The 18,267-nt window shown below is 51.2% G+C and overlaps 1 protein-coding gene across 4 annotated transcripts in view; it reads left to right on the forward strand.

Annotated features, from left to right (window-relative positions):
* The window catches only part of TRNAU1AP (tRNA selenocysteine 1 associated protein 1), a 247,886-nt gene that overhangs the window by 165,549 nt on the left and 64,070 nt on the right, over positions 1 to 18,267 (forward strand). For all 4 annotated transcript variants that reach the window (XM_078682552.1, XM_078682555.1, XM_078682554.1 and 1 more), the window contains one exon: positions 17,003 to 17,165. In XM_078682552.1, the coding sequence (XP_078538678.1) occupies positions 17,003 to 17,165 (163 nt within the window). The remainder of the gene's footprint in view (positions 1 to 17,002; positions 17,166 to 18,267) is intronic.

Raw genomic sequence — 18,267 nt, forward strand, 5'->3', positions numbered from 1 at the left:
GGCTGTGGGCATCTGCGTATGGGCGACCCAGTGGCTCACTTTCCGGCGGACCATCTACTGGAGGTCCTCCACCAGGGCTCTGGTGGGAGGGAAATTTTGCTTCCCTTTGAAGGTTCACTCCTTTCTTCCTTGACGTGGGCTTGGAGGCGTCCTGCCTCAGGGGATCCGGCGCCTCAGCATCTTCTGCACCGGCATCTCCCGGCGCAGCGTGACCCAGCGTGCCTTTCACTCCACCCTTCTGCCTCCAGTGCTATTTTGTGGACTGCTTTTCCCTCCCTGCTGCCTCTGCTGACTCCGCCGTCCCGAGAGGCCCGCTGGCTGGACTCTTGGGGGCGCAATATGTTTGCCTCGACTAGTGCTGCCCTGCGGGCCCTGAACACCTTATGTGTGCTGGCTCGGCCTCCTCCTGCTTGTGGGACTCGGCTGCGTCTCTGGGATCTGCAGCATCCCAGGAGGGTGCTCAGATGGACTTATGGCATCATGCGTTGGATGGCCGGGAGCTTGCGGCGTTTATTCTCCACTCCGCCTTGGATATTTCGGAAGTGTTAGGCCGGACCATGGCTTCCTCGATCGCTCTCCTTTACCATGCTTGGCTTCGGAATGGAGTATTTCCAGAGAATATTCGGGAGCGGCTCATTGATCTTCCGTTATGATGGCAGCATGTTGTTCCATGCCCCGGTCGACTCCACCATCCAGAGACTCCTGGCAGGGCTCCGTCCTCCTCCTCCTCCTCCGCCTTATAATCCTCCTCCTCCGTCCCCTCCTCAGTGATTCCTGAGTCGGGCTGAGTCTGGGCCTTCTTAGGCCGGTTGTTCTGATTGCTGAATGCGTTTTCTAGCCACTGCGTCCTTGGGATTTTGGCATTGTTGGCTGCTGGATGGCCTTTTTAGGTCGAGGTAATATCCGGTCTGCCAAAGGCAGAACCGGAAGTACCGAGATTTAATGTTTCTTAGTCAGACCCTCCAGCTTTTCGCGATTTGCAAAATAATCGCGAAATCAACTGAAGGGCGCTATGACCGCAAAATTGACCTTTCTGGCCGCGAAAAAGGTCTTCGGCAGGCAGCAAAAAAGATGGTGGCATCTTATTGGCTGAACGTGCCTACATCACCACATGAGCGCACACAGCCGTAATAGCCACACAACCAGCCGAGTTTCATTTAGTACCAGTGCAGCAGTAAACATAACTATGCCCTTATCCCAGTCCCCTCTCCAATCCTTCATGCCCTCTCTCCCTAAACTGACTGAAACAAACAAAATAAATAAAACGTGTCTCATTCCTAATCTTCATATTTCAATCACCCCACTGTAACTCCAAACATACCCCCGATTTTCCGTGCCCGATACTTTGAAACTGTGATGAAATACCTTGCTGAAGCCGCAGCCGGCGACCTAACCTCCCCATCCATCTACCCCATTGCCTCGAAAAATCATCTGTTCCCGCTGTCACTCAATCCGTTCGTTTTTATTCACATCCTCACCGGCTCATTCCGAACATTGTTAACCCCGTGACTTGCTCTCATCAGCTGCACCACGTTACTCTCACTGTTCCCGAACAAACTGATCCCACAATGCACCCTCCCCTGCCTCGTACCAAAAGTAATGCGTGAACCTAAATCTAAGTATTAAACCCCCATCCATGCTCTACCTTTTATCTCCAATGTGAGTGTAGAACCAAACATCCGAATGATGTTAGAAATATTATGTGATAATTCCTTAGTGCTTCAATTTGGTTTGCCAGGCGCAACCCACATCACGAAACCAGCGTCCAGAGGAAAATAGCTCCCTCCGAGGTGTAGTAATCCCAGGTCACCGCCCCCCCCCCCCGCCTCTACCCACCCTATTCCCCGCAGCTACTGAAATTGTTCCAGCATAAAATGATCACAGCCCCTCTCCAGTTTCGGTTTCTTGTTTCTCCGCCCCAGTCGTGATGTCATCGGGTCAAAGGGCTGATCATTCTCTGCTTGCCCCATCTTGAGCCCTGGGGAAACCCCACACCAGGCAATAAGAGGTAAACATCACGCTTTGCCAAATCCTCGGTCTGTGTTCCACTGGCACCACACTCATTGAGCCAATCACAGCATCCCACATCAGGAGGCAATTCTTTTTTTTTTGGGTGCTGTTGGGGTTACCAACCGTACAGACCCATTGCATGTAAAGTGTCTGAATCTTTATAACAAAGGACATTTTCATTTTGATACTAGAAACCACACGTCATATATGCTAACAACGCAGCCATGCTTCGTTGTAACTAACTTCACCAGACTGTTCAACAGACTTCAAGCTCAGTGATATATAATAAAATAGGGCAGAGGAGTATTATGCCTGCTACAAAGTACGTGAATCAGGTTACAAAGGCACTAGGCTAGAGACCTTCCATTTCTGGTACTTTGCTGCAATTTCAAGATATTCTTAGAGTTTTGAATTGCTCAAATTGGGGTAATTTCTGATATTTATCGGTTTCCCTAACTTCATTGCTTGATTTTGTTCAGAAGAAAGTGTCACTCATAGTCAATGAAAGTCACTCATATTTACAGTGAATTTATGAAAATGGAATACATAAGCAATCTGAAACCCTGGCAGTTATGTACCCTGCAGCAGCGCTTCTGAACTTCTGGGGATATTTTAAGGCCCCTTTTAGATGATTGGGCTACAGAAAAAAAAGAGGATTGTTTTTTAAATGCATTGCCTTGTCTTTGTCCACTCAGAAAGTGGCACTTAAATTGCCACACTAAAATCGTTGCATTACTTTTTAGTAAGGCGCTCTAGCAGCAAAGCAAGACTTCCTCTATGGGTCATATTTGTATTCACAATATATTTTCAATGTTAAAAAGGGTGATAGAAATTACTGTTTTTTTAAAATGGACAAGTCTAGGAGGCAGTGGTGCCCCGGCAGGGGTGCATACATGGGTACTAGAACATCCCAGGGAGAAATGGGGCCCCCTCTCACGAGGTGCAGAGTGGAGCTGTGCTTCCGTAGAGCCACAGACACTTTAACCATGCCAGTTTCACAGTGGAATACCCTGTTACATCAGTTTACATTGATTTAAGCCTGAAAAGGAATGATTACGAAAAAAATAAGGTGCCGCAATAATGCCGCTAAATACCTACTTTTGTGCCGCTAAATTTCAATTTTTGTGCCGCTAAATTTGCAAATCTATGCCGCTATATCCTGGGGGGTCTGCTTAGTGTGGACTATTTGTCCCGCCTCTGTTTTTGCCGCTCTCCCATTGGCTGGCTTCCTAAACGGAGGCCAGCCATTGGAGGAGAGAGCTGTCCCTTCCGAATAGGCTCCGTCTTTTTCGGATTTGGGGGCGTACATTTTGCTGTTCTTTCGCCAGTGACGTCACCCGTCACTCAGAACAACAAAACACACGCCCCCGGATGCGAAAATTACCATGCTTTCTCCGAGGCATTTCTGCTTTGCCTCGGAGAAAGACGGTGGTGGTTTCCAGAGCTGCTCTGCTCGTCCCTCCGCCCGCAGCTCTCCTCTGTCCCGCTCCCCCCCTCCCTCCGCCCGCAGCTCGCCTCCGTCCCGCTCCCCCCTCCCTCTGCCCGCAGCTCTCCTCCGTCCCGCTCCCCCCTCCCTCCGCCCGCAGCTCTCCTCTGTCCCGCTCCCCCTCCCTCCGCCCGCAGCTCTCCTCCGTCCTGCTCCCCCCCTCCCTCCGCCCACAGCTCTCCTCTGTCCTGCTCCCCCCTCCCTCCGCCCGCAGCTCTCCTCCGTCCCGCTCCCCCCCTCCCTCTGCCCGCAGCTCTCCTCTGTCCCGCTCCCCCCCTCCCTCCGCCCGCAGCTCTCCTCCAGGATCACACTCACAGTCAGCTCGAGTTAGAGAGGCATGGGAAGGTGAAGGCACTCGCCCGGTCTTACCAACATTCAGGGGCAGAGCTCAGGCTAGACTGGGGAAGGGTGCCTAAAAAGACTCGCCTACGATCACACGGTGAGGCAGAGCTCGGGTTAAAGTGAGGCCCGAGAGATGAAAAGACACGCCATGACCACGCACAGTCAGAGGCAGAGCTCGGGTTAGACCAGGGCAAGGGGAGGTGAAAGGACATGCCTCAGATCACACACTTACCCTGTGGTACATCCAGCATGAGACTGCAGTGAGGGGCAGGCAGGTGAAGAGATTGCCTGACGTCACATGGTCTGTGGCAGAACTGTTACAAGCTGGCCTACCCGCCCAGGGTTACAAAGAGAGTCAGCGTTATAAATGGCACCATGGGTACCGATATATGGAGGGATTTTCAAATGATATTAGAGTCAAAGATGTTGACGGTGGTGACAGTCAATAGCACACTATGCCACAGGTCTCTGGGCGCAGTAAAATCTGCTCTGGGCCAATTGACGAACGCAGATCAGTTTAATTCATGTAGTCAGGGGTATGGATGTTTTTCGAGATTTATATGGGGGACATTGGGGTGTTTGCCTAACGTCACGCCGAGAGTCAGAGGCAGAGCTAGTATTAGACTCATGCACAGGTCTTGCTGAGATTACAAACGGAAGCTGGGTAAACTGGAGGCACTGAAGCGCTGGCATCTGCAGGGACTCGCCCGAGTCCACACAGTCTGGCAGAGCCCTGACTGAACTGACGCATATGAGGAGAATGTGATTCGTCTGGGGTCAGTCAGACAGCTGGGATTAGCCAGCTGTCAGTGGCAGAGCCAGAGAGGTCACACGAGGTTGAGGCAGAGTTGGGGTTAGACTGACACACACGTGAAGGGCTCGTCTGAGGTCACAAACAGTCATTTATTAGGTCGAGGTAATATCCGGTCTGCCAAAGGCAGAACCGGAAGTACCGAGATTTAATGTTTCTTAGGGCCGGTCACCGCCTGAGAAACAGTAGTGAGTGCAGAGTAGTGAGTGCAGAGTAGTGAGTGCAGAATGCAGAGTAGTGAGTGCAGAGTAGTGAGTGCAGAGTGAGTGTGCAGAGCAGTGAGTGCAGGTGCAGAGTGGTGTGTGCTGTTGAGTGCAGAGTGCTGTGTGCTGTTGAGTGCAGAGTGCTGTGTATTGGCAATGTAAATGACAATGCCATTTATTTATGATTTAAAGAAAAAAAAAGAAATGTCATGAGCAATGCCAATAGCTCTACCTTTAATGATGCCGAGACCATTGCATTGTAAATGCTTGTTGTTGGTTATGTGTTGGAATTGTTGCGCAGACATGGCCCTGAAATTAGGCCTTCTGCTTGATTGGGCTGCTTGTCAAGCCTTTCGCTGGGGTGTTTTTTTCCCTGTGGCTCTTTTGTTTGTTCCTCTGCTGCGGAAGTTCTTCCGAAGAGGGTTCCCATGTTTGGGGCTTATCGTACCCTAGGTCCTATGGCTTGCTCTCTGCTGGAGGGTTCTGGTCGCCTTCGGGTGCCTGTTCTCCATGGTGGTTGTGTTGGTTGCTTTTGCTCATTGAGGTCGTGTGCGCGGCCACTCGTAGTGGTGTGACCGGGCATCTCTTCCTTTCCCTGCTCCTGTCCTGAGGTCTGGGACGCCTCTGTGTTCTCCCTTGCCAGGCGCTGTCTACTCGGCTTTCCTGGGGCCTCAGGCTGCTCTTTTTCTTCTTCTCTTCTTCCTGCTTCTGGTGGCTTGACTGTCGGTGCTGTTCTGGCTAGCAGGCTGCTATCCATCTGGAGTGGGTCCACCTTCGTTTCCCTCGTTTCCTCGGTCCCTCTAGGCTTCTTATTCCGTTTTCCCATTTTGGTCTTGGGCGGAAGTTGTGTTGCCTTGTGGGGGAGTGGGATACTTCAGCCTCTCCGTCCTTGCCTTGGATTCCTTTGCTGTGAGTGTACGAGTCTCTTCAGCCTTCTTTTCCCTCCTATATCCCCTTGAAGTCAGTAGGGTTCTGCTTGTGGGGGTTCCCATTGCCTGGCACGGACTAGATTCTTCCTGGTCCGCAGATCTGGTCCCTTGGGGCCCTCTGTTCTGTATTGGCGGGTGGGGTACTTTTGCAGTACCTCCTTCCCAGGGGTATTGCTAGGGTATCTATTCTAAGTGTAGGAATCTGCGGCTAGTAGTCTCTATTAGATGTACGAGTTACTTACCTTCTGTAACGATATATCTGGTAGAGACAATTCTAGCCGCAGATTCCTTCATGGCCCGCCCTTCCTCCCCTTTTCTGCGAGGACCCTTGGGTTGGTCTTCGGTATTCGCCTCCCAGTGGGTGGCTGTGTCTCCTGTGAGTGCCTTCCTGTTCTTGATGGGTCGCTCCGTCTGGGGGTGGTTCGTTCCTCCCTGGTTCTTGGCGGATGGGGTCCTGTGTTCCGGTGCCCTGCTGCTCTGGCTACTTCAGGCTTGGAGGGAGATTGCTTTCTATCCCTGTCCTTCCTGTTCCTTCCTTCCTTCCAGTGCTATCCCCTGCTTATGGGTCATCTGGGCATGCCTTGCCTTGTCCCTTGTAGTGGTTGCCCTCTATGTTGGGGTGGCTTGGATGGTTGTTGTCCCGGTCTGTCTTCAGACTGGTCCCCTTTCTCGGGATGGGGGTGGTAGGTTTACTGCGTGTACCATGACTTTACGCATGTTCCTTGCCTCTGGGACACAGGAGTGGGAGGCTGTCTATGTTCTGACAGGGTGGCTGCTCAGGGCTCTGGCTGCTCTTTCTTCTTTCCTGTCTTTGGGTTCTACGGTGTTGCCACTATTCTGTGTAGTGTGGTTAGTCACCGCTTCTTTCCAATTTTTCTGCACTTCGCACACTGTTCCCATACTTCCACAGTTTTTTACCTGGTGATTCCACGTTGTGGTGCGGAAAAGTTCTCTGAATAAAACTGACGTAGGCGCACCGGGGCGGGTCTTATGTGACCTCACTGACATCACGTACGCTGACAACGCCTGGGCGGGGTCGCGTGATGTCGCGCCGCCCCGGCGAGCAGGGATGCTGGGGCAAAAAAGTTTCCGAGGTAAAATATGAGTTTGCCTTTTTAACTAATTTCTGCTCACCTTATCCTCGAAAATGGTGTTTACTTTTCTTTCTCTTATTACAGTTAGAGATTTGTGTCAAGGGATCTATCTGACAATCACTGTGAAACAAAAGGCTGTAAGATGTCGGGTGTTTTTTTCAAACGCACAATATTTAAACTGCTTGTAAATGAATAGTGTAGATATTTCAAAATATAGCAGGAATTACAAAAGGTTTTTTTTCAAGTGTCATGTAAACAAAGATTTAGGTTTAAGTATTTTTATTAAGGAAATACAGCAGTACAGCAATGTAAAACAAGAAAAGGACCAGGCAATAACAGATAGCACCTAGTATGAGAAATCAATGCTGATGTAGTCTCTAGAGTTCACCGCCACCCTCAAGGTTCTACAGTCTGAACTAAGCAAGAGCCTCTATGGGTGGCACCCTCGAGCATTGTAGTCGTACGTCGACCAGGAAGCAAAGAACAATCCCACTGTATTTCACAGTTAATGTAACAAACTACCCCAACAACCCCCTATTCCCATCCCCTTCCCTCCCCCCAACTCTCAGTCCGGTGCTGCGCAAGGAAGTTCTCGGAAACACATAAGCCCTTTCCCATCATGTTCCCAACGTGCGTGCCCCACTCATCCATTCCCCACAGGCCTTTTAGGTGATCGGTGGTGTAAGTCTAAGGAGTCTCAGGTATCTGGGGCACGTAAGCTCCCTGAATTCAGTGGCCAATAAAGTATGGAATGGCTGCCACAGCTCCGTGAATTGGTCCATCTCCCCCGCCAATGTAAGCGAAAGTTTCTCCATGCCCAGTACATGCCACAGCCTATGCAACCAACCCGTGATCGAGGGAACAGTGGGAGTGCGCCAGTGTATTAGAATGTTCTGCACAGCGGAGCCCAAGGCGATGGCTATGTGTCTCCCTCTCCGGGATTTCAACGGATACATCAAGGCATTAGGCAGGCCCAGTAGGGTGTATGCTGGGAAACGAGGTAACTCTATGTCAAAACATTTATCAATTTCATCGAGCACCTCCTTCCAATAATCCAGTAGCAGGGGGCATTCCCATAAGATATGTGTCAGTGTCCCAGTGTGTCCACAAGCGCGCCAACATGTAGTGTCTAAGAGCCTGTTCATTTCGTGCAAGCGTTCGGGAGTGCGGTACCAGTACGTCGAAACCTTGGTGAAGGTTTCCGTGAGCCCCACATGATATGCAGAGTGTCGCGCTCGGTATGAGATCTGCTCCCATTCCTTATGACTCAGCGTCCTCCCCAGCTCCCTGTTCCACCTCTCCCGGCCAGGGTTATAAATGTGTACGGTCGGAGGCTGTAGCATTTTATATAGATCCGATATGAGTTTCGCATCTGAAGCACGCGTCGCCAACCATCGCTCATAGGGGAGCAGGTTCCTGTCCGCTGCATCCCGCACCTGTGGATGTAGCGCCCAATGTCTGACCTACCAATATCGCATCCTGTCCGCCTCCACCAGCTGGTAACTCTCTTTAAGGCCCTCAAAGGGGAGGATCCCATCCTCTCCGTACACATGGAAAAGCGCTCTGCAGCCTTTCTCCCGCCAGTGCGCAAAGGCACCCGGTTCTGCCCCTGGCATGAAGTCTGGGTTGTCCACAATAGGAGTGAACGGAGATGGGAACGAGGTAAGCTTGAACCGTTCGCAAGTGGCATCCCAAACCCGCAACGGAACCCTAGTGACCTGTGAGGCGTAGAGGTTCGGGGGTCTGTGCTGTCTACGGAGGAATGGTATTTCCTGCAACGGTCGACCCGCCACCGCCTGATCTTGGAAGAGCCAGTGCTTATCCGACTCCCATCTGCTCCATTCCACCAGGTACCTCAGTTGAGACGCCTGGAAATATTTGTGAAGGTCAGGGATTCCCAGCCCCCCTGCCTCCGGCGCTAGGGTCGTCAATGTTCTCTTCATCCGGGGCTTGCGGCCTTGCCAGACAAATTGGGATAGAGCCGTCTGCATCATCCTTATCCAACCCTTAGGGGGTTGCAGCGGAAGTGCCCGGAAGAGGTATAAGATCTGTGGTAGCACAGTCATCTTCAGCGCCGCTATCCTGCCCAGCCACGATATCGTCCCCTTGTTCCATCTCCCCAGTTCCTCCCTCACCTTCCTGCCTAACGTCTCATAATTGACCGCTATCATCGCCGGCAGTGTGGGAGCCAGCAAGATACCAAGGTAAGGCACATGGTCCCGCGACCACCTTAGTGGGTAACGCCTCTGCAAATCTCGTCTCGTCCCAGGCGTCAGGGAGATATCCAATGCCGTGGATTTCCCCATATTCATCTTGAACCCGGCCGTTCTCGCAAAAGCCCCGAGCTCTTCCATACACGCGGGCAAAGCCCTCTGCGGATCCTCTAGCGCAAAAATGACATCATCTGCATACAAACTAACCGTGTGGGTATAACCCCCCATCCGCACTCCCGTAGCATCCGCATTACATCTCACTCTCTGGGCAAAAGGCTCCATGTAGAGAGCAAAGAGTAGGGGAGATAGTGGGCACCCCTGTCTTGTGCCGCGGTCAATATTAAAGCGCATCGATCCACAGCCATTGACCCGCACTGCCGCTGACGGGAACTTATAACAATTAAAGACCATGCACCTAAACTTCTCCCCTATACCCATTCGAGCCATCACTCGCTCAAGATACGGCCAATGCACCCGGTCAAACGCTTTTTCGGCGTCGACCGATAGGAGCATCCTCTCCCCAGGGATCCGTGAAGCCTTCTCCATTACATGCACCAACCGCTTAGTGTTATCCACCGTCTGCCTGCCGGGTATAAAACCGGACTGGTCCGATTCAATCAGTCCAGGGAGATATTGCGCCAACCTCGCAGCCAATATCCCTGTGTAGATTTTTAGGTCAACGTTTAGGAGGGAGATCGGTCTGTACGAGCCACACTGGGCCCTGTCCTTCCCCGGCTTCGGTATGACCGACACCGTGGCATGCAGGAGATCCGGAGGGATAGCGCCTGGGCAGCCAAAAGAGTTAAACAGTTTGGTCAATATTGGAGCTAGGGTAGTGCAAAACGTCCTATAGAAGAGGGTGGTATATCCGTCCGGTCCCGGAGCCTTCCCGAGTTTTAGCCTAGCGATCGCCGTGATAACCTCTTCTATCCTAATCTCCCGGTCCAGGTAGTCAGTCTGTACTTGAGCTAAGGACGGGAGAGTCACTGAGTCCAGATATTCATCAGGGTCCCCAGTCACTGTACCGTCCTCCGCGTAGAGCTCAGCGTAGAACTGACGAAAAGCCTCAGCTATATCGGCGTCTTCCGAGACCGTGCGCCCGCCCGGCACCGCAAGTTCCTTGACTCGACGGCATTGGTGTGCAATTCTGAGCTTAGCCGCTAACAACCGACCACAGCGATCCCCCCCTGTGTAATAAGCGTGTTTCAGACGGAGCGCCGCGTATTCAGCCCTATCCAGGTCTAGAGACGACAGAAGTTTCCTCGCCGCCTTAAGTTGTTTCCAGATTCTAGGCGCCCCCGTGCGGTGATGCACCCGCTCCAATTCCCTGACCTTGTGCGTGAGTTCCTCCCGTTTAACTTTCCGTTCCTTATTTTCGGCTGCCGATACTGATATAAACTCTCCCCGTAAAACCGACTTAAGCGCTCCCCATTGAGTTGCCAATGTGGTCTCGGGGTTAGCGTTGTGAAGTTGAAATTCAGTCACAGCCTCAGTGATACGCTGCACCACAAGTTTTTTGTGCAAGAGGGCGTCCCGTAGCCGCCAGACTCCGCGCTGCACCGGGGTCGATGGGGGCAGAAAGGTACCCGAGACTGGTGCATGATCCGACAGGGAGATGACCCCGATCTCAGAGGCAGAGGCCATGTCCCGAACCGGGCCAGAGACCAGCAAGTAGTCCAGCCGTGCGTATGTTTTGTGTGCGTGCGAGAAATAAGAGTAGTCCCTATCTGCAGGGTGAAATCCTCTCCAGAGATCGTGCAAGTCAAGTTCAGCTAAATGCGTTTTCATGGTGTTCGACAGTTCCCCCGTCTGTGGAAAGCGCTGTGCTGATCTGTCTAACGAGGAATCAAACACCATGTTCAGGTCCCCTCCCAGGATGAGATGTTGGTCAGGGGATGCTGTGACGTCTATCAATGTGGTGCGGAGGAAGTGTTCCTGACGTTCGTTTGGGCAGTAAACCGACCCCACCGTGAATTGCAGGAGCCCCAACTTAAACCTGTACGCCAGTAGTCTCCCTTTTTGGTCAGCCAATTTGTGTAGCACCACACCCCTAAAGGATTTAGATACCAATATAGCAACCCCTGCTGTTTTAGTGGTGTGGGAAGAAAAGAACTGCGTGGGGAAGGAACGGGACCGCAATCTATGACAGTCACCCACCAGCAAGTGCGTTTCCTGTAGCAGACAAATGTCAGCCTGCGTGGCCTCTAACAATGAGAGAACTGCCCTTCGTTTAGTGGGGTTGTTTAGGCCTTTCACATTCAAAGTCACTACTTTCAAACCAGCCATATCAGATTAATGGAACCTCCCAGCACAAGCAAATGCGACAAACACCGACTTCTTCTGCAGATCCGCCCTTAATGTCTGGCCAATCTGAGCGAACAGAACTGAGACACCGGACCGAGCTACCCCGAACTCCCCCCTCCCGGATCCCAAGACCCCCGGACCCCAACTCCCCGACCCCTGTCTCCCCTTCCCCCGTCCCCCAACATGAACCTCCCAACCCAACCCCCGTAACCTTACATAGTTCAAATAGTCCCAGGCCTGCCCCTTACGGACAGGTCTGCGGTGATTTACCTTCATGGGCGACTTGCCACCAGCACCCCACCCTCGCAATCCCGCTCCCGCCCCCTCCCCAAGCCAGCTCCATCAGTAATGCATTGTCAATCTCCCCCCGGAGTCCAGTTATGCGGTCAACGCCACTTCTCCCTCGACCACTGAGGTCTCTTGTGCCGTTCGAATTGCGTCCGCCATTCCAGATCTGACCGCAGGTGAATCCGGCCTCCGTGAGGCCCCTTGTGTTCTGCGTCTCGAGACTCTCCGCCAGCCACCGCCAGATGAACTCCTCCTCCTTCGTGGTGTGGACGACTCCTCTTCCTCTGCTGTGATCCCTAAGACTTCGCAAAACATCTTGAAGAGACCGCAACTGGTGCGATTCCCCGCTCCATCGGAATATTAGGCGAAATGGGTGCCCCCAGGAGTAGGGCGTGTCGTGTTGCCTTAGGAAGTCCGTCGCAATCTTGAATGCCCTGCGCTTCTGGAGCGTGGTCGCAGCGAGATCCTGATATAGCGCCACTTGGTGACCTCTAAATGCTATTGATTGTGTCTTCCTCGCCTCGCGCATAATCCGCTCCTTTAGCGGAAAATCAGGAAGGAAAGCCAGTACATCCGGCGGAGGTCCACTCGCCCGCCGCTGCGGGCCCACTCTGTGAGCTCTATCAATCCTGATAGGGAAATCCGCAGGTTCACCAAGGACAGTGCGAAACAGGTCCTGCAAATAGGCCGCTATGCCGGAGGGCTCCTCTGTAGACGGCACTCCCCGGTCTCTAATGTTGTTCCGTCTCGCTCTGTTTTCCAGATCCTCATTGTGTGATTGAAGGTCTATGTGTTGGTCCCTGAGGCGGAGTACCTCCTGCTGCAAGTGCGTAATCTCATCATCCTGGCGCTGCGTGGAGCTCTCAACTGCTTCAACCCTCTCTCCAAGTCCATCTACCTCCCTGCGCAGTTCCCGTACTTCACCGGCCACCTCCTTCTTCAGCTCCTGAAAGTCATCCCTCAAAGTCCCGAACAGGGACTCTAAAAAGGATCTGGTGACCGGAGGCTCCCCGTTGCTCCCTCCTTGAGATCCGCATGCGCCTCCCGACGGTGTCGAAGTCTTGTCTCCTTTGCTGGGCGGTTTATTGAGCATGTCCGTGAGCGTGCGACTGCCTCCTTTGCCGCCCTTTTGCCCGGCCATCCTCCTCACCGTGCCGCTGCTCGTGTGCGAACCCCAGCTGCCCCCAGCCAATCCGTACTCTAATCAGGCTTGAGTTCCTGGCATGCACCTGCGCGGACCTCCGCTTTGTGGGCCGGTCCGAGATGAAAACTGCGACACAGGGTCGGGCCCCCGGCTTCCGGTCACTCATGGAAAGCCCCGCGCCATTCGGCCGCCGATGGTACTCCACCGCCCTCTCAGTGAAGAACAGGCTTTGTAGTGGTCCCCCGACCACGCCGGTGTGAGAAGTCTCAGACAGCCGCCACACTCAGGGCAATGTGGGCTCCACTGGGGCCCCGTGTCTCAAAGTTCACTCCCAGCCCACTCCTCACCTCTGTCTCCGAGGCCGTGGCAAGCTCTGACCTGGGCCCTGCCCCCGGCCCCTCGGCTCCGATGCTTCGACCTGCCGCACCCCGGCCTCAGTCGCAATCTGCGGGCACCAAGGATCCTCCACCACCGGCAGCCGTCCCTGCGAGAGGGGCCTGCCCCGCCTTGCCACTGTTCCCTTCCGCCTCTGTCTCTTGGGCCCGGTGGTGCTGCGGCGTCAGCCCCGCACCGATGTCATGCCCCTCAGACTCCGGTGTCGCCCGCGGTAAGTCCGCGATGCCTTTCGCCCCCCAGCCGCGTTCAAGTAGGCAGGTGTCGCTAAAACTGCAGGATCTCCCCGGTGCAGTGCTCCGTAGGCCCTCGCTCCACCGAGCAATCTTCACCCGGTCCACCCCTCACCTCTGCCGGCCAGAACTGGGGGGGTCGGGGGCCAAGGCCCCGCTCCGTCGCCGTCCAGCTGCCACACCTCAGAGTTCGCTGATCAGGCCCGGTTGCGGTGTCTACCGTGCGCCGGGACCTCTGCCCTCCGGAAATCCGCCCCGGACTGTGTGCGGATGCTGGACGCTCGCGGCCTTGGGCCTCCGCCAGCTAGGCCGCTGCCGCGGCCTCAGGTAGATCTTGGGGCGGAATCAGGTCCAGAGCACTCCTCCTCGCTGGAGCAGCGGCTAGGGCGCCCCCGGCCCGGGCCCATCGACCACCGGACCCCCTGTGTACCTCCGCCTTTCTCAGGGTATCTCGCCAGGGTCCAGCCTTCCGCTACTCCGCTCCGGCGGCGGTCCGTGCCTCTGCTCTCCTCCGGCTAGGCCGCAGCCGCGGCCTCGCGTAGCTTCTGGGGCGGGGCCGAGACCGGTTTGTGCCGCTGGGCGTCGGGCCAGGTCTCCTCTAGCCCCGGTGGTCTGTACAGCAAAGCCGCCGGCGTGCGGCCGGACCAATGCAGGCCCGTCTCTCCGTTCTCTGGGTCGGCACCGCTACCGCTGGGTCTCCGATGCGGCCCGCACCGTCACCCCCGCTCCGTGCTCCAGCGGCGAAGGTTTCTGCCGTCCGCTCCGTGGCTCACCGGAGGACCGGAGTTCCGCTCAGCAGTGCCTGGAAGCCTTCTCGCCCACACCCGGTCGCCTGGAACGGCTAGGGGGGAGAGAAGCGATGTTTAGGGCTCAGGGCCTAGGCGGGCGCGGGAGCTCGGGCAGAACACGTCCGTTCACTCTGCCATCTTGGCCACGCCCCTAAACAAAGATTTAAATAGGCGCAAAACAACTCAGAACACTTTACTTGGTGATGTGCAAATGACAAATATTTGCAGAAATTCGATTTCTAAACATTGTACACTACATAGTTTTATCAGTAAAACTGCATGTCAGTGGGACATTTTGTGGCCATTTCAATTAAAAATCTGTAATTGCAAATGAGTGTGCTATCACTTCATGCTTTAGTTATGTATTTATAAAAAATGATAGTTTTTAAACATGATTTGAGAAACATTGCTGCCCCCGTCCTTATGACTATGCTGTTAATCAACTAAGAGGCAAGTCAGCTGCCATGTGTATCCTACATATAGCTAGATTTGTATTCTATATGGAATGAAAGTTTAGTCTATTAAATCAAACAAAAGTGTTTTTCTACAGCAGGCGTGCTGAACTCGCATGTTTGAAGGTGCTCTCATATGTGACAAAGAAGAAAATGGCGGCTCTGTGAATTAAATATTTGCCCAAGATCAGATAATTTGAAAATAGTTTATGGGTAAAGAGCATTATAATTAGGTTGAGTAGATTATTTAATTCACTAGACCTGCAGTTCTAGTAAAATGTTTATGATGTTTCGAGGCTTGTAGGGGTGTATCTTAGCAATCATCTGGACTTGCCCTTGACATCAAATAGGAAACAAAGCTTCTCATTAGCAGATATAGGTAGTTTGAACTATGGTGAATCCCTTTCCATAGAAATGCGTAGCTTGGCAGTGTCTTCCAGAAGGAAGCCTTGTGTTAGGGCGTTTTTAGAGCCCTTCGCTTATCAGAGACATTATAAATATCCCATTCATTGTATCCTCATTTAAGAGTGGGTATGGCATTGTGGTAGCTTGGTGTCTCAAAAGCTTGCAGTGGCTGGCTCGGAATACAGTCTGACCACAGTGGAATTACCGATGTCTGCTCCGGTGCCAAGGGCACAGCCACATTTGCTTTATCAGAAGGGATTTGATATGTAAACTGATAACTCCTTCCGCATCATCTTCAAACTGTTCCGGTAATGTACCACAACTGGGTTCCTTGGGAGGCTTTAGATAGAAAAGATGTCCACCATAAAGTGGATAGTCTCGGTATCTGCTTGATTATTTCATTAGGACTTTCGCCACTTATGTCTCCGTCTCTTCCCATCATCCTCACTGAAGAAGACTAGAATCCCTTACTCCTTCTCTTCTTCATATCTCTCTTCCAAGTGGTGGACATAGTCAACATCCTCTAGCGCTAATGACAAAAAGTGTTGGACATGGTCACCAAGAACATCAGAGTAGTTGATAAGCAGGGCCTAGTGTACAAGGTAATTGACGTGGACAAAGTGGTATTGATGTGCTTATGTTGTTGATGAGTCTACACTGAAAAAAACAGGGTTGTTGAGGTTGTCATTAACTATGAGAAAGTTGATGTTAACATAGTCTGCAATGAGGGGGCTGATGCCTGGGCCCTGGGGAAGTACTCAATTTCTGTTGAGTAACCAATCACCTTTCGGGTGGTAAACCTGATGTCTGCCTTCCTGACAACTATCAAGAGTTTATAGGCCAACGTAGGAAGTGCATTTAGAGGAGGAAGATTTTGTATTTTTCTCCACAATAGTTACAAGCTCTAGTCGGTTCCTCTTTTTGTAATATTTCATTTTAAGAAGGCACTTCCATGGAAGAAAATAATCTTCTCTCCCTGTCTCGATAAGCTTTTGCTTTAAAGGTCTTACAAAGGTCACAGTGCTGAGGAACGTAATAAGAATGAAAAATATAAATGCATTTAATTTGAAGATCATTTGCGAATATTTCCTCTCCTCCACATATGATATAGGGGGTAAAAGAGTTCCTCCCCTCCTTGCACTCCAGTTTATGAGAAGTCTCAGCCATGGTGATAATTTAATTGTGCCCAGCCTTCCAGAAATAGGGAAGAAAGTTAATTTTACTTCCATTACCGTGAGTAAAGAATCTGTTGGTTTGATAGAAAACAATCCCAGAGAAGGTCAAAATAAATACTGTGTTAAGCGAAGTATGTCTTCTCTGAGCAGAGCTCCCAAAGGCTGACTTCATTGTGTAGTGCCGTAGACAGCTTGAGCTATGGAAGCCAGAGAGCGGATCTCAGAGGCTCTCCACATCATTGGCCATAGTATGTGCAATATAGTGAGGTAGATAGACTTCACAAGATGCAATGTTATGCATGTGTGTTTATAATCAATGCTATTTTTACATTTATTATCAAGGATTTTAAGTCTGAATACAATGTTAAAAACACTTTTTGTTAGTCCTTGGTAGTGCAGGCAGTTCAAACGAGCTGGGAAGGAGGAAAAGCAGGACACAAGAGAATATTGGGATAAAAATGTTGTCCTTTTAATAAAAACAAAAAATGGGGGGGGGGGGTGAAAAAAATAGAGCATATGAACAGTTCAAATGTTTTTATAGAATAAAATTTGGATTTCTTTTTGGGGAAATTCTACTCAGTACTTTAAGAAGCTGTTTCAGAGCATTTGATGGCACATGGGATAATTTTGAAACAGTTACACCAGGAGTTGTGTGTGGTATATTGTTGATACATCCGTGTCTGAGGGAGATTTGCTGAAAAAGTCTTGTTTTCTTATTTCTATTTTTTTTAGTACAAAAGCAAAAACTGTAGATTACACCAAGATATACGGCTATCAGTTCAACCAGTACTATGAGCAGTACCAGGATTATTACGCCCAGTGGGGGTATGATCAGAACACAGGAAGCTACAGCTACAGTTGTCCACAGTATGGCTACACCCAGACCTCCATACAGGTAAGAGACCAAGCCTAACCTGTCACTTCATGATACACCTAGAGCACCATGCAGGTAACTGAGGAGCCTTCCTACCAGTACAATGTACAGTCAGAGCAGCCCTGTGAATGAGAGTGTTACAGGGTTTCCTCCCAATACCTGGCACACACAGAGCAGTACACCACATGTTGGGTGCCAAACATCCGATTATGGCATGCAAATAGAGTAACGTGTTCATGACCAGTAATTCAAGTGGAGCTTATCATGAGAACCGTATGTATGAATGATTAAACCCTCGAGTATATGGTAAACCAGAACGCAATAAAGGTTAAAGTCTGTGCCTTCTAATTAGAAGTACACCTAGCTCACATTACAATTAAGTGTTGCCCCCCCGGCTAATCAGTCTGTCTTTATTTTCCTTTTGGTAAGTGCAGAGGAAAGAACAAGCTGTTCCTGAATACATTCTGCCAGCCCACTTTAGACCTTGACATAGATTGACTCATACGCACATGAAAATATTTGTAAAACATTGGAAAAGTCATAGTCTTGAAAACGCCTTCAAACAACTTGCTGCTTCAGTATGCCGGCAAATGCTGAAGATTTGTGTAACAGCGCAGTACTTGCACAAGTGGAGGCTTAGAAGTGCTGAGAATAACAATGCTACACAAACAGGAATAAAAATCAATGGAGGGTAAAACCGAGAAAAGAGACAAAAATAGCCTTTGACATGTTGCGACATCTGAGGCGAATATCCAACATTACCAAACACACCATAACCATGTGGTATGTTACAACGCATTGTACTTTTACAGTGTTGTACTTTACCATTCTGATACTTATTTTACAATGCTGGTAAGTATTTTTTGTGTACATATATATATATCCACAACTTGATTTCGCGAAGAAACCCGAGCCTCTTGCAGCGGTGGGCCTTGGCGGGGTCGCAAACCCCAAATCTGCACATTGATCGACTATAACACAAACGATGGCAGGGCCACAAACAACTCGTGAACAAGGAGGCTTTCTCCGAAACGCGTTGAGTGACTTGGCTTGAAAAGAAATAAATACGTTGAAAAGGAATGTTTGTGGCCCTGGCATAGTTTGTGTTATAAACGATCATTGT

The sequence above is a fragment of the Lissotriton helveticus genome, chromosome 3_1 (genome assembly GCF_964261635.1).
Source record: "Lissotriton helveticus chromosome 3_1, aLisHel1.1, whole genome shotgun sequence".
Lineage (NCBI taxonomy): Eukaryota > Metazoa > Chordata > Amphibia > Caudata > Salamandridae > Lissotriton > Lissotriton helveticus.